The sequence below is a fragment of the Gopherus flavomarginatus genome, chromosome 10, assembly GCF_025201925.1.
Source record: "Gopherus flavomarginatus isolate rGopFla2 chromosome 10, rGopFla2.mat.asm, whole genome shotgun sequence".
Classification (NCBI taxonomy): Eukaryota; Metazoa; Chordata; order Testudines; family Testudinidae; genus Gopherus; species Gopherus flavomarginatus.
In genome coordinates, this window is record NC_066626.1 from 21,074,819 (window position 1) to 21,100,844 (window position 26,026).

Sequence of the window (26,026 nt, forward strand, 5' to 3'; positions counted from 1 at the left end):
ATACTTGGATGACCTATTCAGACACTGTGTAGACATTCCAGAGACTGACCTTGGTTCACTTGAGATGTGCTTTGAATGTTACCAAATATCAAATCATTTATAAATAACGGGACTGGCTTGCACATGCTTTGCAAAGCGAAAATTCACCACCTTGGGTGAATACTCTTTTTAGATATTAATTTACTCACCCCTTTCTCAAAAAGTGCTGTTTTTCCCAGCACCATTGTCAGGAAACTTTTAGAGGGATACTGGTTCACAACAGCTGAGCCAGTTCCTGTGATGGTGAGCCAGTGCAGCCTCTGATCACAAGCGGTATAACTTACTAAGATGAGAAGCAGCCTGGTTTAGGTAACAAAGCACAGGATTGAAAGCAAGGAGCTCCTGTATTCTAATCCAACCCTGTACAGAATCTCTTATTGCCTTTAGCCTTCTTTAGCTTTCCTGCCTTTGTTTTCTTCCTCTGTAAAATGGGGCTAATACTTTCCCACCTCACAGGGATATTCTTACTGTGAAAAGCTAACGCCAGTTCTAGCTGACATCTGGTGCAAGCAATCTGTTTCCACAGCACGCTACCTAGATCTGTAGCTATTTTTGGTCTCTCACACGTGTTTCCTTTTTCCAACCTACATTGGGCCCAGCAGCTCACTTCTCTTCCCCTATCATTTTATTCTTTCAAAATTCTTCAGGGTCACTTTCCAGTCATCTATCCATCTATTCCTCTAACAGCTTCTTCCATTCCACCTCTCCCATCTTGGCTTCCCCTTGTGCTCCTCCACACACCAAACAGACCCTCTTTCAGTTGCACTGAGTCATCTCTTTGGAACTTTTCCTCTTCCTCTGAGCTACTAAGTCACATCTTGTCTTTAAATCTTACCATAAACCCTACCATACCACGGAGATTTAAACCCCATTTGCCCCTTCCCCATTACTGCATCTTTCCATTAGCCCCGGTTATAAATAATCTGGGAAAAAGTCCTTACTTTCAACATTGCTGCTTCTAAATAATAGAACACAACACCCACAGTTCAGCTGGAAAATTACCTCGTCCAGCCCTCGGCCAATTCAAGATTGTTCTCTATAGTGTATTGCTTTGTCCTGTCTAATTTCAGATGGCTCAGATGGTGGTAGCACAGCTTAATAGAACTCACTGGGAGGATTTTGCTTCTGATATTCTTCTTCGCTCAGTTCAATTGCATCATTCCTGCTCTAGCTGTGTTACTACCCTCTCCGCACCAGCAGCTAGTTATCTATCGTATGCCCTTTATTCACCTTTTAACCAAGTTATACATTTTAACATTTCAGCATTCTGTTCTTTTTACCTGACTCTATATTCACCTCCCAGTTCTCTGCTTCTGCCTGTAAACGGGCAACTGCCCAGAGCTGTGCTTATTCTTCTCTTTCTTGCAAAGCATTTTGTGATCCTTTGTGTGAAGATGCCAAAGTCTATCTATGCAAATGATATTATATTTTCTCCTGCTGCTCCTCATTCTCTGCTTCAATAACTGGCCTATATTCTGGAGCCTCTATGCTACCCCCCTCAGAGTCAGAGCACAAAACTTCCACTCTTGTGCTTTTATTTTTCTCTCTAGGGGAAGCGGAGGATGGGGAGCTGACTTCTGTGTGATTTTTAATTTTTGTTGTGGCTTTCAAGCCTCCTCTCCTTCCCGTTGAGCATGTAAACAAGTGACAGTCAGTCAAAGAGGCAGAGCTTTTGGCCCGAAATGCAGCTCATTTCTCTCTCTTGTCGTTATTCTGATTTTTCTTCCAGCTCTGTGGGACACTGCAGTGCAGGGCAATGAAAACAATCAGGACACACCTCAGCTCAGCAGCAGGGCAAGTGCTTCTCTGCAGAGCAGATATGATGAGTTGAGTTTGCTGGGGCGGGGTGTGTGGCTCTTCTTCTCAGTAAATGCTATCTAGTTCAGGTATCTGATGAATCAGTCTCTCGAAAGTGTAAGAGTAGCTCTTTCCGAGTAATTCACAGTCACTGATGCCTATCACACACCCTAAGAAAGAAAAATGATGGTCTATAAAATTCTACCCTACACTAAGTAGTTAATGTATAGACAGAGTCATGTGATGTCTGAATCTAAGCTTTCCTTTAAAAATCCCACCATGGTTCTTCCCCTCATCATTGGAGAGAAAAGCTCGAAAATGTGGCCTGATGCAGGGATGTCTGCCTGAGTCTGCAGACAGCCTCTAGGAGATGGAAGATTTTTAGCCATCAGAACCATGGAGGAAGCTGCCTGCCCCCATCCCCTGTTGCTCTGAATGGACAGGGCCCCCTGCTGCTGCTGCAGCTCCAAGGAGGCTAACCTGTCATCCTGTGGGGCCTGGAGTGGGAGGGGACAAGCCACCAGTCCAGCCTCAGCTTGAGTGGAGGCTGTGTGGAGCCCCGTGCAGGGATATGCCTAGGAACCTAGTTCATCATTATCTGGCTGTCTGTGTAAACAGTGGGTATCTGTGTACATCTGTCATGAAAGTGTGTGACCATAAAATCTAACCCTCTTGTGGGTTTTGGACTCAGAAGCACAGTGACCGTATGACACTAAACTAAACACCACTAGAAAAATCTTTGCACTTGAATTACTCAGTGTTTGTCAGTCGGGTGGGAACGCCCACCTGTGGTTATTTGGTCAACAACACTTTGGATTGAAAGAGCGTTTTGCCGTGGTGGGTGGGTTTTGTGGTGTGGCTTTATCTCACCAATGTTAGTGTTTGCTGTTTAAAGGTAAACTTTAGTGACAACTGCATAGGTGGGGTTTCAACATGGAGTCTCCGTCGGTAGTAAGTTCCAGTGAGAAGCAAGCTGATGGCATGTTCGTCTAGATCTAAAGATGAATGTTGAAAATGACAAATTTAAATGTGACATGAAACAAAGCAAAATTAAGAGTTGGATTTTCAAAAGCACCTGAGTGATTTAGGAGCACACGTGGTGCTGACTTTCCCCAATGGACTTAGGCACTTTTCAACATCCCATCTTAAAAACTCATCTTATTTTGTGGGTTTCTTTCTGAACAAGCTACATGGAGCTTTGCTATGCAGTTCTCATTATAGAGAGGCTTAAACAAATGCTGCTTTGGTAGGAGTGGCATACCAACCTAGAAGAGAGGAACCCCAGCTTATGTAAGAATAAAAGCAAAGCTGCTCTGTTCTGCATGTATTATGTTCAGAACTACTTGATCTATTTGTGCTCTACACATGTGCAAAGGGTAGGCAGAGGACCCTAGGAGCTGTACCAAACACTACTTCCAACCTGCAGGTCAGAGAAAACTAAAAACCTTGTCCAGCCCTTGGCCAATTCAAGATTGTTCTCTATAGTGTATTGCTTTGTCCTGTCTAATTTCAGATGGCTCAGATGGTGGTAGCACAGCTTAATAGAACTCACTGGGAGGATTTTGCTTCTGATATTCTTCTTCACTCAGTTCAATTGCATCATTCCTGCTCTAGCTGTGTTACTACCCTCTCCGCACCAGCAGCTAGTTATCTATCATATGCCCTTTATTCATCTTTTAACCGAGTTATACATTTTAACATTTCAGCATTCTGTTCTTTTTACCTGCCTCTGGGACAGTTCACAACCTGAGCAGCACAAAGTAAAGGCCCTTCTGAAGACCAGGAGCTCCCAGCACTGCCCAACCTGCAAGGAGACTTTTTGTCGCACTCTGTCCTGCTCTCCTCAGATACTCCTTTATTTAAGGGCTCTGTGGTACCCCCCCCGAACAAAGCTTCACATGTGGGCCACAAACTTTCCTCTGGAATAATATCACATACCAATATGCAAATACATTCATGCTAACTTGTGACCAAGCCTCTTGGGGTACTAACAAATGTTCCACTGGTTGCTGTGACCTCATAGGGTTCCCTTTAGACTTTACAGAGTCTGGTCATACTATTGTCATCCTTTCTGTTCTTCCAAACACAGAACAAAGATAAGTGATGTCATGCAATTGCTGGGAACTGCCACATGGGGGTGCTGCTGATCCATAGTTTATCTCTTCCATAGACAGTTCAGCAGGAAATTGGTTCCTTTCTTTCCCTGTGACAGCAGCTGCAGTCTGAAAAATGTCTGCAGTAAAAGTCTTTTAAAACAAGAACAATCAGAAGAAACTGCAGAAGCTTCTCTTATTAAAATACGGTGATTATGCACAGATAATGTTACAGGCGACTCTTGTTACATCTGTGTTCATCAATTTACATCTTCTGATCCATCTAGTTTTATTGAAAGGTAATCTTCCTCTGAGAAACAATACTTTATTGGCTCTATGGTTTTGTCTGTAACAAAGGAAAGTTCAATTAAATGCAACTATTTTATGATCTATGGCAGGATGCATTGGTCACTCTCCTGCCCAGTCTCAGTTAATGACTGTAACACAAGGAGAGGAAAGTTGGGGACTGATTTCCCATTTCATTTACACCAGTGTAAACCGAGCATAACCCACAGCCTTTAGTAGGGTTACTACAGAATGTAACTGGTGTCATGAGCATCAGAATCTGGCTGTAGATTTTATAGCCAGCAAAGCCTGATTATTGCATGTTATTTCCCAGGCTTCCGAGTTGAAATAATAGCAGCGTACACATTTTAAAGAAAACTCTTGGCCTCAGTGGTGGAATGTGAAGCCTGGTCCGGAGATACGGGTGAAATGTCTTTGTTGTCCGGCTCCGAGCTCACTGTTTCTGTTTGGACAATGGCGGGATAGTGGAGGACTGCCCACCATACTCAGAACGATTTGCTAAGTCTCACCGCAGAGCATAAGGCTCATTCTTCTACGCAGGCACCGACGCTATGTTGATCCAGGCTCGTTTGTTGGATGACAAAGCACTAGCTTGTTAAAAGCAACTGAATCAAATCATGCTACGAAACAGGAAAAGAGCAAGAGACAACAGAATAGCTGAAATGAAAGTCATTGCTCAAGATGACATTGTGTCGCTATTGTTTCATTTTGAATGTCACTTTTTCCCTCCTGGAGGGGAATAGGTTCGGACTGTGATGCAAGACTAACACCCGATTAAGCTATCAGTGAAATCAGAATCATAATGGCAAGAGGACAGCGTTCACCCACAAAGAAGAGAGAGCTTTCAGGATAAAATGTTCCTATATAGCCCACAATCTATATTAGGAGAGAATATTGGCCTTCTAAACCATTTTTTAAAATTGATTTACCAGCTGGGAACATGGTAGTTAAGTGATGGGTATACAACAGGTGCTATAACACATTCTTGCGTTTCCATTGTCAACATTATTTCTAAGGTGATGTAGGGACTGAAAACAAATGCAAAGCAAGGTCAGTGTTCAAGCAAGTACGTGGTATTGGCCTGTCCACAGGCTGATTTGGAAAAGGGGACGTTAAGAACTGAGGCAAAGAAACATGTGAAGAGGATCTTGTATAATGTCTTATCAAGGTAGAATAATTCCATCCTATCATGATAGCCCAAAATCCAAAGTCTCTGTAAAAGAGTTCTATAGAATTACAGGAAATCACAGCAAGGAGCTGCCTTACAGAAGCAAAGGGTGAATTCTTCCCCCTTATAAGCAATAAAGAGAATTTGGCATATTAATTAGAATCATAATGAACTAAACATAGAAATCAGTCATGTATTTTCTCTAGAGAGCACATATGATTGAAATGACTACCATAAAACATTACTTTTAACCACACGGATCACACATTTTGTTTAACTGGCCCCTTCTTGGGTTTCTGGGCTGTTTTGCAGATGATCTCTGGGTGTTTCTAACAATTTCCTAACATATACTTTGTTCAGGAGAAGGCACAATATGTTTTCCTTCCTTATATCACTTGCATCCCTGGCTTTGCAGACTTTAACAAGCCTACTTCCATCTCTTTGCCAGGAAGCACCTGTTTCTCAAATTGAGTTCAGTAGGAATTCAAGTGCTCTGCATCTCTCAGGATCAGCCCCTAATGATCTCTTCATTGTGAGCAGCGAGTCTCTCTCTTAGCCTGAGTTAATGGATCGATATGAGGGGAGAATGTATGCATTGTCTCAAATTGTCTGTCTTGTTGGATAGATCTCAAGCCTTAGCATTTTTAATCTTCTCAGAGAAAGCCTGAAGGCTGACACTTCTGTTGTTAAACAAAACAGCATTTATATTGTCTTAATACCTACAGGCCAACCGCAGGTCCCCATTATGCTGTTTATGGTGCTAACTTCAGTCTCTTGTATGGAAGCTCCACTTTTATTGAGCCATCTTAAAGATTTTGGGATGCCACCGTTCCAGAACTGGGTTCACAGCTGAGCTAGCCTTTTCCCCAGAAAACAGATAATGGATATACCTGAATTTTATCTCAGAGTTAGCAAAGTTTAAATAGTAGCTGGTCATTCGATTAGCTTCAACAGACCCAATCTACTAAGAAATGTTCACACACTTATTTTGTGTATCTCTTTATCTCAACTCAACACAAAGAGTTGACTCTATCAACTTTCCAGTTACTGACAAATATTCGTTTGTTATATTTTTACTTTAAATCTTGTCAGTACACAGGGGACTGAACAGATCTAGAGGGAACGAAATGTGCAGCCTTTTACTTCTCTCACTGCTTTGGATCCAGCCTATGTAAGTAACACTGGCAAGATTTTGCCATCAGAAGACTGTTGATGGCTTCTGTCCATTCCCTAGAGGACAGGTGTCCATATCTCAAACAGCAGCCTCATAACTGACATTTGCTGTTTCAGACTCAAGTACCCTCTCACCAGCAGAGCAGGTCGGGAGTGAACTGCGCTGGCAGTGAACATGGAGGAAGCTTGTATTGCTGTTGTCTGTCTCATACTTCTGAGTATAGATGGGCTGCAGTCTCTGGGCCTGACACCCAGCATCTCTTGCAGTCCAGGAATAATTAATTTTTGGTACGGTTGTTAGTTTTGGTAATTCCCATGTAACGAGGCGGTGTGGCTCCCCTCCCCCACAGGGAGGGTCGAGCCCCGTCAGTCATCCACGGGGGCGGGGCCACTGGGCAGAAGTCCCGCCCCTCAAAGGGTCAGGCGGCGACCCGGAAGAATAAAAGCCGGGCCCCAGCCTTCAGTTGCGGCTCAGCCACTGGCAGGAGCAGATGTGCCCGCCGCCGCTCGTGACTGGGAGGCTGCCCAAGCCAGAGGTCGAGACCAGGAGCTGCCAGAGCTGCCTCGCCCCTGCTACGACGAGGGGCTGTCAGAACCGCCTCGCCCCTACTACGACGAGGAGCTGCCAGAACCGCCTCGCCCCTACTACGACGAGGAGCTGCCAGAACCGCCTCGCCCCTACTACGGCCCCGAGGAGCTCCCAGACCAGGCGTGGCCCGAATTCCCTGACACCCTACCGGACCTGCCGCCCAGCCCAGATTGGGAGGAACCGATGGTCCTGGACGTCTCTGGAACAGAGGCCCCGGACCAGGTAGGAATAGAGGGGGAATTAGGAAGTAGCCCGGGGGCAGCTGACTCCAGTCAGGCTGCAGAGCTACCGTTGCCCATGTCAGTGTGTTGTGGTCAGGACCACACTGACCACCAGTAGCAGTGACAACCGCTACCAGGGCCCCGGGCTGGAACGCAGAGGAGTGGGTGGGCCTGCGTTCCCCCTGCCACCCGTAACCGGGTGGCAGATTCCCCCTCTCCCCAGTCGGAGAGGCCTGTAACTGTTTAAACTGTGTTTGGTGCCCCGCCCTAACCAAGGGCTGGGCCCCCTTTGACTTTGCCGCTGCTCTGCCCTGCTCCAAAGAGCCAGGGCTGTTTAAACTGTGTTTGGTGCCCCGCCCGAACCAAGGGCCGGGCCCCCTTTGACTTTGCCGCTGCTCTGCCCTGCTCCAAAGGGCCAGGGCTGTTTAAACTGTGTTTGGTGCCCGCCCGAACCAAGGGCTGGGCCCCCTCTGACTTTGTCACTGCTCTGACCTGCCGAACCGGCCAGAGCAGACTGTAATTGCACGGAAGACATCGAGGCCGGTGTGGCTCCCCTCCCCCTCAGGGAGGGTCGAGCCCCGGCAGAACCCGTCTACAGCCCACAAAATGTGCTAGACGCTGTACAAATGTAACCTCTGGGTTAATGTGTGTTATCAGTCCCATTCTGTGTCTAATCCCAGAGGATGAGAGTTTGTTATAGCTCCAGGTAGGGAGTCTCAGCTCATTAGTTCAAACTGTAGCAACTCATACTTTTTAACTCTGCAGATCTCCAGTTCAGTCTCCTGAGTGTTGGCTGAGATAGTGACTGGTGCACAAATGTCTTTCCATCCAGTCTTTCCATCCTGTTTGATGTCTCATTTATTTCCTGTAGGACTTGAATTTTTTTCTAGTGATAGCAGTGGCGGGTCCCTAATGTTTGCTTAACCTTCTGACTTTGGTGCCTCTCCTGTCTTGAAGAAGGAAGCAGTAGTTGGGGAGCGGTGATGGAGGGATTCATTTGGCCATTAACATTTTTCCCTTGACTTGGCATTCTTAGAACTGGGATGGTTCAGCGTTAGTATTCTAGCTTTACATGTGAGCTGAATGTAAAAGATATGGAAATGTATCTCTTCACTGAGATTCCCCCCCCTCCACATTTTGTGGAGTACAAAGAACTTCCTTCTGTCTAGGTATTTATCCCATGCTCGTCTGCATGATATCTGGGTTTGGTCTGGTTCGATACTTTGTTTTGTCTCCTTTGTTTTTATTACTGTCTGAAAGAACAGTGAGCTTGGAGAACTTGTTTTTTTAAAGGAAGTGGCTAGTCAATAGCCATTTGAGTTTTCTCAAGCTCTCTAGCCTCTGCTGTAATACCAAAGAGCCGATATTCACTGAAATTGACTTTGGAAGCAGACTGTAATTTTATTTGATCAATTTCATCCAAGCTTTTGAAATGCAGCATTATCCGCTCTGTTGAAGCTTCTGGGGTTGTAAAGTGCTGCGAGTTAATCTTACTATTTGTGAGGAATCAGACTCTCTCTGCCTTTTGGTGGCCAGCACAGGAGCGGGAATCTAAACTCTCCTCTTTATCCACATGGCACATCTCTTGCTGTCTAGTCAGCTCTCCTGGCGTAGCACAACCCCCGCAGTGGTGTTATCAGGAGAGGCAGGTTCTGTATACAAAGAGAAAGCAAAGCTAACCTTGAAAAGAACTGTCATGCAGCTCAGTGAGCAGACTGGAGCCTGTGGTGTTTCTGGAAGGTAGTGTTGTATTATCTCCTAATGTGGTGTTTGTTGGTTAAGTACACAGCAAGGATGACCTGTTCAGTGTGGGTCAGGGTTCTGTTATATACCCTGTAGCCTGTAACTCTCCAGAAGAATGGACGTTTGCATCAATATTGTTCCCTAAAGTACAGTAAAGTCCCTAATATAAACCTTGGGACTGCAGATACTTTTTAAATGTGAGAGTTCCAGCAAGGGGAGGAGAGCCCCTGAGTGGAATTGCAGCCTTACTAGAGTAAGTGCAGCTGATGCTCCGCCATCCCCTGTATAAACCCAGCCTTGCACATTGTGTGCAGCTCTTTCAGTTATTTCTGCGTATGTGTAAAGCGAGGGCTGAATCCTGTCCAGGCTTGACTAGCTGCACACATGAGAGGAGAGGGTGCAAGCTGAGGATTCCACAAAGACACTCTCTCTGGCTTCAGAGTGAGCAGCTTGGGTGTTGGAGCTTGCACATGCTGGGCCTGGCACCAAGGGACATATTAGCCCCGCAACAGAGACCCCGAGGGGGAAGGGCCTCTCTGCTGCACCCACTGTGTTAGAGGCTGTTGCAATGGTAGCTCATTTTACTGTTACTTCATTCTTCCACCCCCATTCACATGTTTCTTCCTCCTTTGCATTTCATCACAAACCTAGACTATGAATTCTCTGGGGACAGGGACTGTCTTCTTATTACTTGCTTGTACAGCCCCTAGCACAACAGAGCCCCGATCTGTGACCACAAGACGTTCTGAAAGCCAACTCCCTTATAGGTGTCCCAAGATAGGTGCCCAACACGATGAATCCAGAAATCTTGGCCACAGATTGCGTCCATGCATACACACCACGTTCTCAGCATGGCTTTCAGTCCTCTGGGTGAGTTATCATCAGTGGAGATCAAACCCCAGAACTCTAGATCTAAAAGCATGAGCCTCTACCACCCAATGTGTTAGCTCAAAGCCATTAGCACACTCATCAGGCCCAGCCACTGCAAGGGGACAGAGCACCACACTGTGTAAGTGGGGCTTATAAAAAAGCCTTACCGCTAAATAGCTACGACCAACAAACCCGTGACTTGGATGTTACCATGTGAGTCTGAAAAGTGAGGAAAAGACTCAACGCTATTATAGCCAAAAGCAAAGCCCCCACTGACGTGATACAAAAGAAATTTCCTGCCTTTAGTGGTATGAGCCTCCATATGACAAATACCAGTCGCATAAGCCTTTTCAGAGGAAAGATCTTTCTTCTCTGTAGAAACAGAGTGCAAACAAAAACTGCCATGACTCTTTCCTTATTTGTCAGTACCACACTCAAAATACAAACATTCACATTCTGCCTTCCTAAAACTCAGGTTAGTCAACCCATAAACAAAGTAGTAGTTAACTTTCCAGAATCCATCTGTCCTCTCATAAAAGAATTATTGCCTAAGGGAGGAGTCTTGCTAACATTTCACGGTGTTTGACAAACAGTTCATCTTATTGATGTGTCAAGATAGATAAATATGTACCTGAACGAACAATCAACACAGGTCTTTGCCTTGACAGTATAATCTCGCCAACAGCATACCCCTCTGGGCAGGGCCAGCTCCAGGGGTTTTGCCGCCCCAAGTGGCGGAAAAGAAAACAAACCAGCTATCGTTGGCAGCTCCACCGTGCCACTTTCTTCATCGTCGGCAATTCGGTGGCAGGTCCTTCCCTCTGAGAGGGACTGAGGAACTCGCCACTGAATTGCCACCGAAAAGCCCGACGTGCCACCCCAAGCACCTGCTTGCTGCGCTGGTGCCTGGAGCCGGCCCTGCCTCTGGGAATCTCAAAGTGCATTAAAAGCATTAAACCTCACAGCATTTCTGTGACATGGGCAAGTGACTAATATAGAGATCACATCATCCACCACTGAAAGTAGCAGCTGTTTAATGGTGCACAGCAACACTAAACAAATTAGGACAGGAACTGAAGAATAACATGTCCAGCTGAAATCTCAGGGTAACGAGCAACATGTCTTGGTTTGAAATTCAGCCAGGACATTTGGTTTAATATTCCTCAATTATGAAAAAGGGCCTTGGTATGTTTAATTGACCACAAAAGATCAGTTTTACATCTCAGTTGTAACTCCTGAAAATAATATTTCCGCAAAGAATAGAGACTTTTATAGCAAGTAGGGTGAAACTAGACAGCATTTCATTTATCAGCCAACTTGCTGTTCCTATGTCAAGACAAATGAAATGCAGTGTATTTAAGGGAACTGATTTATGGAGCTGTAATTCTAATGAGATTCTGCAGATGTACCTGTCATAAAACATGGGCTCAGAGCTTGATAAGTTGTGTACTCGCCAGAACCACTCAATACATAGCTGCATTCTGAAGGCAGAGCTATTTTTCATTGTATATAACTAATCCACCTGAGTCCAATCTCTCAACACTGCCTACTTCCCTTGCTTCCAATGGTTTCTGCTGCTGCTGCTGCTTCTCTGATTTAGTTGTGGGGGTAACTTTCAGGCCATGTCTACAAAGACACCTATGCCAGCAAAACTTACGTCGTTCAAGGGTGTGGAAAAAACACACCCCGAGTGACCTAAGGTTTGCACGCGTAAGTGGCAGTGTGCACAGTGCCATGTCGATGGGAGAGATTCTCCCACCAACGCAGCTCCCACTGCTCGTTGAGGTGGTTTTGTCAATGGGAGAGCTGTCTCCCATCAGCACAAAACAGTTACACATGCAATCTTACAGCGGTGCAGCTGCATCGGTACAGTTGTGCTGCTGTAAGCTGGCTAGTGTAGATATTGCTTTGGAGTTTTGCTGATGCCATGGAGAGCCTCATACTTTGTGGAAGTGAAGTCCTTCCTGTTCATGTAATGAGTGAGCTTGTGTGATTTATTCTGGGGCCTCATGCAACAAAACTGATTCTTGATATGGGTTGTTGTTTTTACCTGCTGTAAAGCACGTCCTTGGCTGCAGTAAAATGACAGATATTGAGAAAAAGAGACTCAGTTTAACCTGTAATCAGAAACACCCATACCGAAAGCTCTGGACACCTAAGAATGAATTAGATTAGATTTAGTCACATAATGGTGACCACCTAGCAGCATCAAACAAATGACATACAAGAAAAAATTAACTAACCAATGTATTAAATCAGCCAATACATCAAAGCAATAAATCTCAACCCCTAGAATACGTCCTTCAAAGATTTCTCCCTCCCCTCCCACAAAAAAACTAGAACTGGTAGGAAAATTTTTGAGTAAACAGGTTTTTGTCCAAAAACACTCATTTACCCTGGCCAAAACTTTTTGTAGGAACACACCCATTTCGATTAAACTTTAGTCAGGAAAAGTTTCTCAGGTCTAGCAGGGAATTGCTGCACACAAAAGACCTCTGAAATAGGCTGTTTGCTAGGGTACTCACCAGGTAGCAGGAAGATCAAGGTTCAAGACCCTGATTCTGGTTTTTGGTTGTTTGTTGAGGAAAACTGTGAAAAGGTCTTGGTTTCATCCCAGTGCAGAATGGACACATTTTTGAAATCTCAAAAATGTTGACAGGACAGGAAAACCATTTCCCACCCAACTCTGCTCCTGACAATCCCATGTACAAGTTGGACAGGAAGGGAGACAGAATGGCACTCTGGAGCACCTCACACATGAGCCCTGTGGGAAGAGAAGCAATTACCCACAACTACCCAGTGTAATTTCCGACTCCAGTTCAGGAATGCCTTCTTTCTGACTCAGGGCATCTGATAGAGACAAAATAAGCAGCTTTGTCCACTTACTTCAAGGTCCACAGATAGGTCCACAACATCTCATGATCAATGTTAGCAAAGCTGTTGATTACATTCACTAATATCAGTGCAGATGCCTGGTCTTAATTCCTCATTGTTAAAGGGCAAAAATAGAGTAAACAGGACGGAAGTGAAGCGGGAAATTACAATTTGAATGAGTCCATGAATATGAAGGATTTTCAAAGTGGAGGGAAAAGAGAGCCCCACAATTCCAGCACTGGTGTTGTGACACTAGATCACATTTGCCTTGGGGCAAAATGTATCCATTTCTAAACGTAATTAGTTGATATTGTATTAGAGAGATTAAGAGCGAGAATAGTCCCAAAATATCCCACCTGAATAAGCCAGTACTTCAAAGTAAAGGAAACTAATAATAGAATATGATATGATGAATTGATTTGAAAGTGTTGTAAAGGAAAGGAAAATATTATAGTTCACAGAGCCGAGTCATCTTTTCAACAGAATAAAGAGACAGAATTCTCTTATACCCTGTGGGCAACCATTTATAACGCCTACCCAAAGCTTGACTATGAAACCAGCTTATTCTGCGGAGAAGTGCTGATGTGGACAGCTTTCCTGCAAGTAAAATGTGAAATCAGCAGGTAATGATTGCTATTAAATGTTTCCAGAGTGTCACTTACCAGAAGGATTTGATAACTTATACAGAAATGAATTGTTTTTCTTTCCTATCTTGTTTAAGTGCTGCTAAGATACCACATTTGGACAGCTTCAAAGGTGAACCTATGGGGTTCCCCCACCTCATCCCCCCCCCCCACTGTTATCTGTAATTATTGTGCAATTTATTTCAAGTCTCTCTGATCAGATGTTTTTTTATTTTACAAATACATTTTTGTGTGTTTCCGTAACACACACTGAAAGTATTTTTGTCATTGCAGTAGGGACTTCTAATTAAGCAGACATTTTATTGTGTTTATTTCACTTTAAACAAAGGAGAGGTGCCAATGGCAGAATCGAGGGGCCCTGAAAAATAGTTAAGAACATAGTCCAGGATTAGAAGCAACAGTCTCAGATGAGCGGACGATCCCACCCATCTAATTTAAAAAACAATCCATCACAAATCTAACCATCATGGCTTCCTCAGAAACCCCACACTCCCAGCCTTCCCCAGCACCCATATAAATAGAGAGGGCTTTTCTGTCTGCCTAAAGGCCAACAGCAATCAGCTTTGTAAAGAAAAGTCTCATAATGAAGTCTTTGCAGCCCCAAGTGCCCTGCAATGGCAGTGCAAATGCAATGGTAAGTACAAATTGCCAGGGCAGGAGACTGTGACTTGCCCGTTCTGAAAGAGAGAATTTTCCAAAGAGCCAACCCCGCTTCACACACCCGGTATAGTGCATCTCCACCTGGGGGTTTACACTGGGGCAAAAATCCTTCCTATAGGGAAACCCCGAGCAAGAGTTCTCAAAGAAGGGTTGGGAACTGTCTAAAACATAGGAAGTGGTGAATAAATGAGAAGTAAAGGGAGAATGATTTCATAAACAGGAGAATAAACACACTGTTGTTCCACTGCACAGCAATAGCAGGCCAATTTCCATCTGGTGGTAGAGAAATCAGAAACATAGATTTCCCTAGTGCAACTTGTTTTTATTCACATCAGTCCTTGGATAGAAAGGACATGCAGGCAGTCCCCTATTTCAGAGCTCTTAGGCCATACACAAGTACCCTGTTCCCAGGGGGTATCTCTGCCACAAGCACTGACCCTAGTTAGAAAGATTCCTCTCCCCCCAGAACCAGAAGAAGAAAAAGGGTCCTGAATTGCTAAGCCAACAGCAGCAGCATCTCTAAATCCTGCCCCATCTCACTGCACAACAGAATCACATCAGTGTTGCCCACTCTCATGATGTTATCATGGGTGTCGTGATATTTGGTGTTTTTTGTAACGCCCCAGCTGCCAGAGTCATGTGATTGTGTAAAAACCTCAGCTTTCAGCTGGAAAAAAACCCAAAGCTTTGAGCCCTTCGTGGAGAAATGCTTGAAAACGTGATTCATAAAGGCTCAAACTCCAAAAATCAAATAAAAAGAACCCTACATGTATTGTTCTTAAGCCAATCTCATCATTTTGGGGAGGCCTCGCTCTTGATTTCTGACTACTTGGACATGGCGATACTGCTTCCTTACCCCTACGGATTTGTCCAGCTGTGCAATTACACGGAGCTATCATGGTAGCACCACACATCAAAGAAATAATGTTAATTATTTGTGGAGACAGTCTTAAAAAGAGCTAGTCAATAAGAAAAACAACCATTCATCAATACTTTATTTGCCATTCGACAGAATGGACTGTTTGGCTCATACATTTTGTAGCTAGTCAATAAGAAAATGTTTATTAATTTCATTTGCTTTTATTGGAGATCAATTAACAAAAATCCAGCTAAGTACTAGGTGACATCTGGTCTGCGGGAAGATTTGCATGTGTATGATTATTGATATAAATTGAGGGACAGACTTTATCCAAGCTCTGTAGTTGACTGTTTTTGTTATATGCGGCCTTATACTTTTCGGTATACAGTACCTAGATTGAGAAATCTCTCTATCTTGTCACGCTTTCCACAAGAATCTTCCACACAGCTGTTCCTGCTATCTGGGGGGTGGAAAGAAGTGATAACGTTTGGCGCATCAGCAGGGCCAGTGCAAGGATGTTTTGCGCCCTAGGCGAAACTTCCACCTTGTGCCCTCCCACCCCCCTGCACCCACTTACTTGCTGCAGGCGGCCCTCCCCGCGCTCCCCTGCCCCAGCTCCCTCCGCCTAAATGCTGGCGGCGACCGGGGCAGCCAAAGATCCAGTTGCCGCAGTCACTGCCGAAGAAAATGGCACCCCCCAAATCCTAGTGCCGTAGGCAACCGCCTAGGTTGCCTAAATGGTTGTACCAGCCGTGTGAATCAGTTGTATCATGTGGAAGAAGCAGAGATGTCATGTATGAATGTTTCACCCATGGGCAAAAAATGGACTGGCCTAAATTTACTATAGTGAAATAAAGCATTGCTTTTTTCAAATTAGCAACCAGGAAAGAACTATGGAGGCAGCAGCATTCAGTGAAGAAACTGAGACTGTCTTGATCAAAAATAACTACAAAACCACGGAGGAAACCCATTAAGACATGATACTCTGTGTGTGTGTATGGCTGAGATATGTGACTGTGGAAAGAGAAAAGCTTCTCTGTTTTAAAAGTTAAAAAAGAAAAGCATAATCAAATGCAGAGAGAACGTATCATTGCCCACTTTTTTGGAGCTAGCTGCTAATTCACAGTACTGAAAACTCCTGGCCTAGAATACTGTACTCTACCCAGACTTCTACCTACTACCTCAATCTTTGGAAGAGATGTCCTGACATTACTCCTTTCCGCCATCTTTACCCATAATTCCTCGACCAAAACAATTAAAATCATCCACAGAACTACTTACACCTGTAAATTCACATGTGCAGTGAACAGCCCAAGTAATTCATCACCCTTTCTCTTTAATGTAGAAAGATACTGTTGCACAGCCTCAAATGTTGAGCTGACCAGCCACATTCTGCTTGTTCATCAAATAGCCAGGGACGGGGGGAGAGGGGCTGTGGCTTCACCTTAGAGTTGATGCCAGCCACCACAGGTTAGAACAGCCTTCACACTGGTCTAAGTTAGGTAAGGAAAACAGCTGGCCTCTCTCTTGAGTTGCACCGAACCTCTGCCAGGTTCGAGGCTGATCATTTAAAAATGGCTGCGGAGTTGGGGACGGGACAATCAGATAAGAGCACATAAGAAAAGTAGAATCTACACTGTAGTGCATGCTGAGATCAGTGGTGCAGATAATAATCACATGGGTTGCCCCCTCACCGACTCTGCTTCTCAAATAAGCCAATGCGTCAAATCAGTTTGTGGAACAGTGCAGAGGTGGAGGTCCTGTAGGCAAGACAATGCATATCACTGGAATGGAGATTCCTGTGGACTGGGCTTTGCACTTTTCAGAGAGGGCTACTGTTTCTACCGTATAGAGACAGACATAGATAATCTTAAGTCTGGGTGTTGTACTGTATTCATCACTCTGGTATCTGATATAAACTAAATGTAGATTATTGCAAATAAAACCTGAATTGAAATACCGTTTTCTTCTTTGTTACCATATCAGCTGATTTTGGTCCATTTAATTGTCTGCTTGAAAATTTGCAAGAGCAGACCCAGCTTAAAGTACTGATGATCATTTATGTACATAATGTGCAGCTCAGCTGCTGTAACAAGAAAGATGTGTGTACAAGTGTGGTAACATCAGCAGGAATGATTTAAATACCGGCGTGCAAGTACAAAATACTGCCGGTGATGTCCTGAGCTCTCAGCAGGAGATTGCCACTTTTCTTTCCCACTCTGGTAATAATTCATGTGATATGTTTGGAGCATGTGATATGAGGGTGACTATCTTAGCCAAAGGGATCAGAGTGGAGAACTTTGCCCTACAAAATATCCCATGATTGAGAGAGAGCTTTTTTCAGAGATGGAAAAAGGAAATATGTTCTGGAACTGGGACCAGCTTTCTGCATTGAGATCTACAAAACATGCCATTAAAATCCTTACAATCACCTGCTGCACGTAATTTATTGAAAATTGCCTGTGACTGTAAGTAATGCCATGGTAACATTAGTTAGGCAAATGGACCATTGGACAGATTTTAATGGTGAGCACTGAATACTTGAAGGAGGAAATCTGAAAAGAGACATGTTTGCGAGCATGCAGGCAATGCCCATGTGTGGGCACCAGAATGTAAACACACAGAGTTAAAAGGTAATGGGTTCCTTTGGCATTACTGCTTTCTAACATGTAGCCACTTCCTGTTTCTTCTGAGAATCTGAATGAAAAATTAACTTGACTTCAGGAAAAGCCTTAAGGTTTTTATTGAACTGTACATAACTAATAAACAAACTTATACACTGTCTTCATTTTCACGGAAAATAGTCTCTTTAAATGCAGCGCCAGACTTTCTGCCGTTTGGATTGATGCTAATTTAGCATTTCGTAAAAAGCAAGACTCCAACAGAGCTGGAGTATTCTCACAGCAATAGGCTAATAAGGCTCCTACTGTGAGACCTTTTTTTCCTAGTAATTCCACCCAGTGCTAGCTCAAATGCCATCCATGTTAACTCCTGCACAGCATTGCTGTGACAATGGCAGAAAAGTTGCTGAGATCAGCCCTTCACAGCAGCAGTGTCATCATCAGCCTCGGCTGGTACTTCCATAGGAATGCTAAGCGCTAACACAAGAAATGGCTCCAAATGCATAGCGCTACATGGAAATACATCAACACTCCTTTATATAGGAATGCATCTCAGTTTCACAAATACCTATGTTCAACATTGCAATGACTCACAAGCCTCTGCCTTAATAGTGTTTGATTTCAATTGGTCAACACGTATGCTGAAGTTTGACAGCAAGACATTTGACTGCATCAGCAATAGCTCTTAATGCTACATATAGGCTACATGATGGTGCAATATAACTCTTAGAATCAATGACCAAAAGGTAGCCATATTTGTGTGACAGGCATATCCTTGAAATATTAATGCATACCCTGCTCATTAATCTATTCTATTCCAAACTGTAGGCATGCTGGAGAAATCACAGGGTATGTTCTTTTCTCCCCCTTCACCTTTTATATTAGGAAATTTGATATTATTTGTTTAAATTAGAAAGCCAAATAAGTAGAATCTCCATCACAGCTGGAAAATTGCCCTGTGCTGTTTTCTTGTGCTTCAGCGAATGACGATGTGATAAGGCTTAACTTTCTTCTCTTCCTCTGAAGTCATTTTCACATACAGCCCAGTAGTGAGATACTTCCTCTTCCGAATCTATAAAAAACGTGAAGAAAATAAGATAAATTCAATGTCAGACTTGACAACAAAGACAGACTCTTAATCAGTGACTGTCGTGTTCTGAAGAACAGTGATAAGCAAAATTTGTTGGCTTGTCCACATTGTTGGGGGGAGGGGAATCTGTTCTAGTCACCTTCCCTTAACTCTGTCTCTCTGGTAGGATGAGATGATTATGCACTTGTCAGTCAGTGGAAGGAAGAGCAGCCATCATAGAGGAGCTTTAGGTAACAGCCAAACCCTTCCTGAATTAGCACTAAAGAGGTGTTCAAGCTACAAAATTCAGTTCTGTACCAAAATTGTAGGTGTTCAGATTTAGGAGTTTGATGTGGCTCAAAAAGCCAGGAACTAGTTGAAAACGATGGATCTGGATCTGAGTGCCCAGTAGTTCGGGGTGTTTGGATCTGAGGTTTGGGTTCCGGTCCATTTCTAATTGACAGTACACACCCCTTTCTCCAGCTGAGAGACGGGGAAGGCCGGGGCTCTGTCCCTCAATTTACACCTGGGGAAAGTAGGTGTAACATACTGCCAGGTCAAAGTTCTCTGCTCTCATCCCTGGTCACTTTTTACATTCACTTTGCACAGAGGTGAATGAGGACACAGTGGCTGAGTCAGTGATGTGGAATGAAGTACATATGAAGACTGATATTGTCTTAGATCCCAGTAATGGTTGGTGCCTGCTGCTCAGGATTCTAGTGCAGTCAGATTAGTGCAGAAGCTAACCTGAACCATGGGTCAGATGATCTGGCTGCTTTCTGCCACTCTAATAGAACAAAGCAGCCATAAACTAGCTTAAAAGCGAGGTCTGTGGCTGATTTTCAGCACTGGAACAACAAAAAGGAACCAGAGCTTTTCAGTGAGTTTCTCCCTATTTTTTTTCCCTATGGTCATGTCTTTTATTCTGTCATATTTATGCAATGAAGTGTAAATTGTATGATGCTTTAGCTATGGCACTTACCACTTTGCTCAGGACACAGGCTGAGATGAGGATACTGTAAATAAACAATCCTGAAGCAGCTGCTCCCAATATCCAGATATACAGGTCAGTGTCTGGGCAGGGCTCTGGATCTGAAATACATCAGATTAAATGTGACATTGGTAAGGAAGCTGTCACAATTCATTAACCTTTTTGGGCATTGCACCTCTCCTTAACAGAACTCACCAAAATGTTAACAGGGCCAAATCCTCCAATCCAGACCCTCTCAAAAATCCCATTGACCTTAATGAGAGTTTGACCTGGGTAATGACTGCATGATTGGCCTTCTCTAGTTATGTCCTTATATGCACACATCCATCTACACACACACACATACAATAGGGGGCATTGCTCTTACAGCCCAAATATGCACTGATCATTGAATGCATCACGTCTGCCTTAGCGCGACAGATGGTTCTTAAAGAGAGAAGAGCAAATAATGGTTCTCAAAGTTGTAAATTGATTTTAACTCTGACCCTTGTTTAGATTCTATTAAGAGAAAATTGCAGCTCACTAAACCATATATCAGAGAACAATGTAGTATAGTCAGGGTGCTTTGCTCACCAGTGACAAAGAGCTGTGTTCCCTTGCCGGTGTTCATATAATAGGGTGGTGGGTACAGCCGCTCCATCTTGCAGATGTATAGACCAGCATCAGTAGCGTGCAGCCCCATGAGAGTGAGGGTCACATTGTTTTGGCTGGGGCTGACGTGACACTCAATGATCTCTTCCACAATGAACATATGGTACTCAGATGTGTAGGTTGAAGCACAGATCTCGGTGTACTCCTTGCCTGTCTGTTTAAGCAGGGTCACTCGGATTTCCTCTGCATTCCCAATGTGCTTATATTCACACACCAGATTGGCAACTCCTTGCCTGTTGGCCAACACCGCTGCTGGTTGGGTCACTTTGAGAGCTGTGATCAAAGGCAGAGCATGATGATCAATTAACACATTAAAGAAATATGCTTCAATAATGTGTAAGCTCTTACTTAAAACCTATAAAAGCAAGGAAAGAGATTCCACCCTGAAGATCCTTCATCCCTGGACACAAACTGTGTGGGTCCTTTTGGAAGAGAGATGAGATTTCCTTTCACCCCCAGTTCGTAGACTTTTTTTCAACACTTGCATTAATGTACTAAAAATCCTGAAGAAGGAATTCTGCAGTTTCTGAACACCCATTGTGATATATGACTTGGAGCTCTCAGCTGTTGCAGTCTTTAAATAGATATGATATGGACCCACATAATGGACCATGTATACTGCAGGTTTCCTTCTTTAAATAAAGCATTTTTAATATGTCAGAAGGCATGAAAGGGACTTCAAATACTAAAACTTTATGCATTATATGTTAAAATTGGTTGGGGATTGTGGAAATTTAAACCATATTGTCTAAAGAGTAGAAATAAACTCCTAGGCTGATACATTTTGACCAGGAACACACTTGATCATTAGGGTTAACAATAGAGCTGGTCAGAATTCTATTTTGCAAACATTTTCCAATTCGTTTTATCTGGGGCAGGGGAGGAAGAATTGCCCACATGTTTTTTCTTTGAAACCTTTTAACCAACTCTACTTGCCGCTGGAGTTACATTGAACAAATTCTGATAAAACACAGCAAAAATTTGAAATAAAAATCACAAGTTAAAAAAAATCTGCTACACACATCTATAGCTTTACAGGTTGCAATGTACCACTGCTATTCATAGTTCTGTCGTTTTCACTTTCTATATGGCAGTCAATGGATTTTGCATGAGTAAGAACTGCAGGAACTGACCTGTTTCAATGAGCTGGAGTCAAGTTTGGATTATTCCCTACCAGGGGAGGGTTTATTTTGTCTGTGGCTGGCAGTGCAAGAGAGAGGAAAACCAGAAGCTCTTTGTCCACTCAACTTCTAACTCTACAGTAACAATTTCATGCAGAGGATCTGATTTAAAAAAAAACAACTTTATATATTCCTGATATAAACAGGAGTCTTTCCTAGCACCTCTGGTAACTCTACTGCTCTGGAAACTTTGCCTGTTTTCCCAGAAAAGTTACAGTGTGTTGCATTGGACTTGTCCACCTAGAATCCCTAGACTTTCCCAGCCTGCACTCTTCAGAGACCGAGCCTCAAATATGTCCTCTCCTTGCTACACTGAATAACTGTCCTGCAAAGGGGTGAAACTGAGAAAATGTAAACACTCCCAGACACCTTCGGTCTCCTTGATCTACCCACCTTTGGCGATGCCAGTGGCTGTGCTGAGGAAGCCAATGGTGATCAATAGCGTGAGCATTCCAGCGAAGAGACAGACGTTAGAAAGTTGAAGTTGCTTGTTGCCTTCTAACACCAAGTCCAGATGGAATGAAATCAGATTTATAATCAGAACTGCAGGGAAAAGGGCAAGACCTTTCAGGATACTGAACCTCGAAATGTTTGAACCCACACAGATTCAGTGTGTGTATATATAGCTTTGATCCCAAATACATACACTCTGTACCCGAAAGTGCATGAGACTTTGTTTTGGTTTTACAAGAAGGGAAGTAGTGGGTTTGATTAATACGTGCAGAGTTAACCTCAAACAGCTATGAACAAAACAACGATTCAGCAAATGGAAAATGTATTCAATCTGAAATCTGTCATGCGTTATACTTTAAGAATTGGGGGAGGAAAGATAATGAAAGACCAGTTCAGCCCCTTTGGCAATGCAGAGTTGAAGTATGCAAAGTTCCTGAAATCACCAGGTATTTCCTTTTAAGAAAAAAATACCTTTTAAGGACATACCTTTTCAAAGTATCTACATGTTTAAGGTTACATAAGCATTGAAAATCATCTTCTGTTTTTATGTGAGAGTCTGTCAGGTCCATGGAAAAGTCATTGTGGATCATTGGCAAAAGAGGTTTTAAAGTACTGTAAGTATGTATCTACATAGTAGGCCATTACTTTTTCTTTTTTCTTACCCTATTAGGCTCTTATATAATGTGCCTGAAAGTATATGAATGGACGACCACAGATTCAAAATGCCCATGAATTGGTCTATGAACTAGGAAAAAATGATGAAAAATACAGCAATTTTTTATTAAGATGATAGGCTACAGCAACTCCAAAGAAGTGCTAACAGTTCGGTAAATATTTTATTTTACAATAATATGAATATCTATATTGACATAGTTACACCATGGATATTTACTACTGTGTAATTTAGGTGTGATGCCCATATAGCAATAATGAGAGTAGCACAAAACTGTCCTCTCCAGCGGTGGCCTGCTTTTGCCAGCCTGGGAAAGAAGGGCCCAACATGACCTTCAATCCTGAGTCAGATGACGCTGGTGCTAGACTGATGGGCCAGTTGATTTGAGCTGATGAGCCTCCTACAGACCTGTCTACACTGTAATAACACATCTACAGCTGGCCTGCATCAGCTGACTCGGGCTTACAGGGCTCGAGCTGTGTAAACATCTAGGCTTGGGCTGGAGCCTGGGCTCTAGGATCCTTCCCAGTCGCATAGCCGCAGAACTTGGGCTCCAACCCAAGCCCAAACGTCTACACTGCAGTTTTGTAGCCCCATAGTCCAAGCCCTAGTCAGCTAAACCCAGGCCAGCTGTAGGTGTTTTATCCCAGTGTAGACTTACCCCTAAGGGTCTAGGGCTGGTCCATCCACCCCCTTTGTACCACAGAAACTCCTTGTGGGTTACACTACATCCCCTGATCCAGGCTGTGCTAATCCATCAGCCCCCTGTACCTAGCACCACAGTTTCCTCCAATATTATCTCTTTACTGCCACGTGTTTTTATGACCACCTTTTGTTTTCTCCCCACTTCACCATACCGCCTGCACGACCACCTAGTTTTTGTCCCTTGTCTCCCCTCGCCCATGCCTGTCCCCACCCCACCACTCCTTCCCATCCCCATCCTCCAGCTTCTGCTCTCCTCATGCCCCCGCTGTCTCTCTGACCGATCCCACCCTCTGAACTCGCTCACACTTTCCCTCGGCAATCTCTCCTCTCCCTCATCACCTCCGTTCCACCCACCCACACACACAGCCGATAAAAGGGGGGAGAGGAAATAAAACTAAGAAACTGCTTCTATACATGTAATGGGACCGTACAGCTTGGCGGAATAGCCACATGATCGTATTACTGTAGCCCATATTCTTCCTCCGCCCATGTCCCTATTCATATTTCTCTCACCTACTGGCCCTGATTCTCAGTTGCTTTGTTCCTGTACTGGAATGGGGCTGGGGGTGGAAGAGGTAGCGAAGGTAGGTGGCGTTAAGTCCCTTTGTGTTTGCATTGCATTCCGATGCAGGGAGGAATCTGCCTAACCTTTGGTTTCAATTAGAGCAGCTGTAGGCCTGTTCTAAGTTAAACTATGTTTCCTACAGGCCTCTGTGCACAATGCACTCCAGCCCTCTCCCCTCCCTCACCTCAGAAATCTCCCTTCCCTGTCCCTGGACACCTCTGCCACTGCTGATGCTTTGGGACTCAGAGAAGGGTCCAGGTGCTAACTTGGCTTGTGAAGACTTTGAGTTTCAGAATTTCTTCACTGGTGGTATTCCCAGAGGCTGTCATGTCTAAAATTAAAATATAAACTCTTTGGGGCGGGTGGCTAGGTTTTATTTGTTATGGAGCCCAGCATATAAATAACAGTATTCTTTCCTTTCTCCTCAGGGCCACACAACTCTCCAAATAACAGGTGAGCCTTTCTACTCCACATGTGCTACTTTAAGTACCATCATCATGGTCTTCACTGGGTGGCTTCCAGAGCTAAATGCCTTCACAGCTTGAGCTAAAGAATCAAACTATGAGCTTTTGCAGACTCACTCTGTCTGTAGACCAAGCACAGAGAGAGACGCACAACTCAGATTTAACAATGTGCGTCACTACTATAACTAGGCGTATTCAGATGAGGTAGGTAGCTAGGTTTCTCAATTAATTGAAAAGATCTGTGTCATTTTGGATTGATGTCTGACACTTGAAGTTATTTGACCTGCTTTTCTTTTGTTTAAGAATTAGCAAGGACAAATTATCAGCTTCCATTCAGTCAAAATTCCCATTACAAATGATTATTATTATTCCACAATTAATTTCACATTTTAAAAAACATTTTACTCCACTCTAATGCTGTTTTTCTGCATTGACAGGAACTAAAAAAACCATTGGGTTGGTGAATAACTTCAGATGTAATGGGGAGAAGAAAAGTTTAACATTTGCATAGCATCTGGTTTCAGGATATCATGTTAAGCTCAGGCTGTGAGATCATCTCTAATTATTCATGTTTCTAACAAGTTAGTTCACCACAATGCTATTGAGGTTTTGAAATGCACTGTTATTTTAAAAAATAATTCAGACCTCTATATCAAAAGGCTGAAGAAATATATTTTGCTAAAAAAACAGTAAGTAAAGAAGAAAGGAAGTAGCATGGTGGCTGGAAAAATAATTGATTCATTACCATTAAAGGACTAAAATCTGATTGCAAAGCCCGATACAGCCAAATTTGGTGTATTGATCTGGGTCCCATGGGAAACCACAATTGGCATCACATAACCACTTAATACCGGTTGTTTCAGAACTCTGGACTTTCTGTCCACCTTTAATGTGAAAATAACAAAATGGATCCCAACGGTGCACTGTTTACCAGTTTAAAAATGAACTGAACTGGAGTTCTTAATAAAGGAATGCCTTTGGTTAGCAATGTAGGTGATACAACTAATGACAACCTTTTTTTCTGAATATTTGTTAATGAGCACTGGACTACATTTCTTATGTATCGCAAGGGAATATTGAGCAAGGGGCAGGGGCATGCGCAGGAATTTAAATTTTACTGCTGGGGGGGTGGGGCACTGGTGAGGGATGCAGAACTCCTTGGGGGTGGGGGGAGAGCAAACTCCTCCAACCCTGGGGCCCTGCTCCTGGGCTACAGCAGGGAGAGCAAGAGAGCTCCTCTTCTGCAGGGCTGAGACAGAGTTCATTCTCTCTGCCACAGCCCCAGGGCTGGAGAAGTTCTGTGTCCCCAGCTGATTATTGGCAGGGAGGCCCATGCCCCTGCTTGCCTCCACTTGCACGCACCCCTGCCAATGGCTTGCACAGGTATAGCTAGATAAGATTCAGTGGATGTCTTTTACTCTGCAGTTGTTGGTAACTCCTTCTTTAGACCTCATCCTTTTTATTCACTCCACCCTTTGGAGCCACCACTGATGTTGACTCCATAATTCTATTCGATGAATTGCTTTTGCCTCTCTACTAGGACTCTGAGGTATCCATGGTTAAACTAACATGGAGAACGAATCAACTCCTAATGCTAAAGACAGCAGTGCAAAGTTA

General features: G+C 43.7%; 1 protein-coding gene across 3 annotated transcripts in view; it reads right to left on the reverse strand.

The window, feature by feature from the left end:
* Positions 1-17,779: 17,779 nt before the first annotated feature.
* The window catches only part of LOC127059019 (cytotoxic T-lymphocyte protein 4-like), a 37,940-nt gene continuing 29,693 nt past the window's right edge, over positions 17,780-26,026 (reverse strand). For all 3 annotated transcript variants that reach the window (XM_050969628.1, XM_050969627.1, XM_050969626.1), the window contains 4 exons: positions 21,943-22,092; positions 20,291-20,641; positions 19,709-19,818; positions 17,780-18,729 (listed from right to left, as the gene is read on the reverse strand). In XM_050969628.1, coding sequence (XP_050825585.1) covers positions 18,634-18,729; positions 19,709-19,818; positions 20,291-20,641; positions 21,943-22,000 — 615 coding nt within the window. In that variant the 5' untranslated portion in view covers positions 22,001-22,092 and the 3' untranslated portion in view covers positions 17,780-18,633. The remainder of the gene's footprint in view (positions 18,730-19,708; positions 19,819-20,290; positions 20,642-21,942; positions 22,093-26,026) is intronic.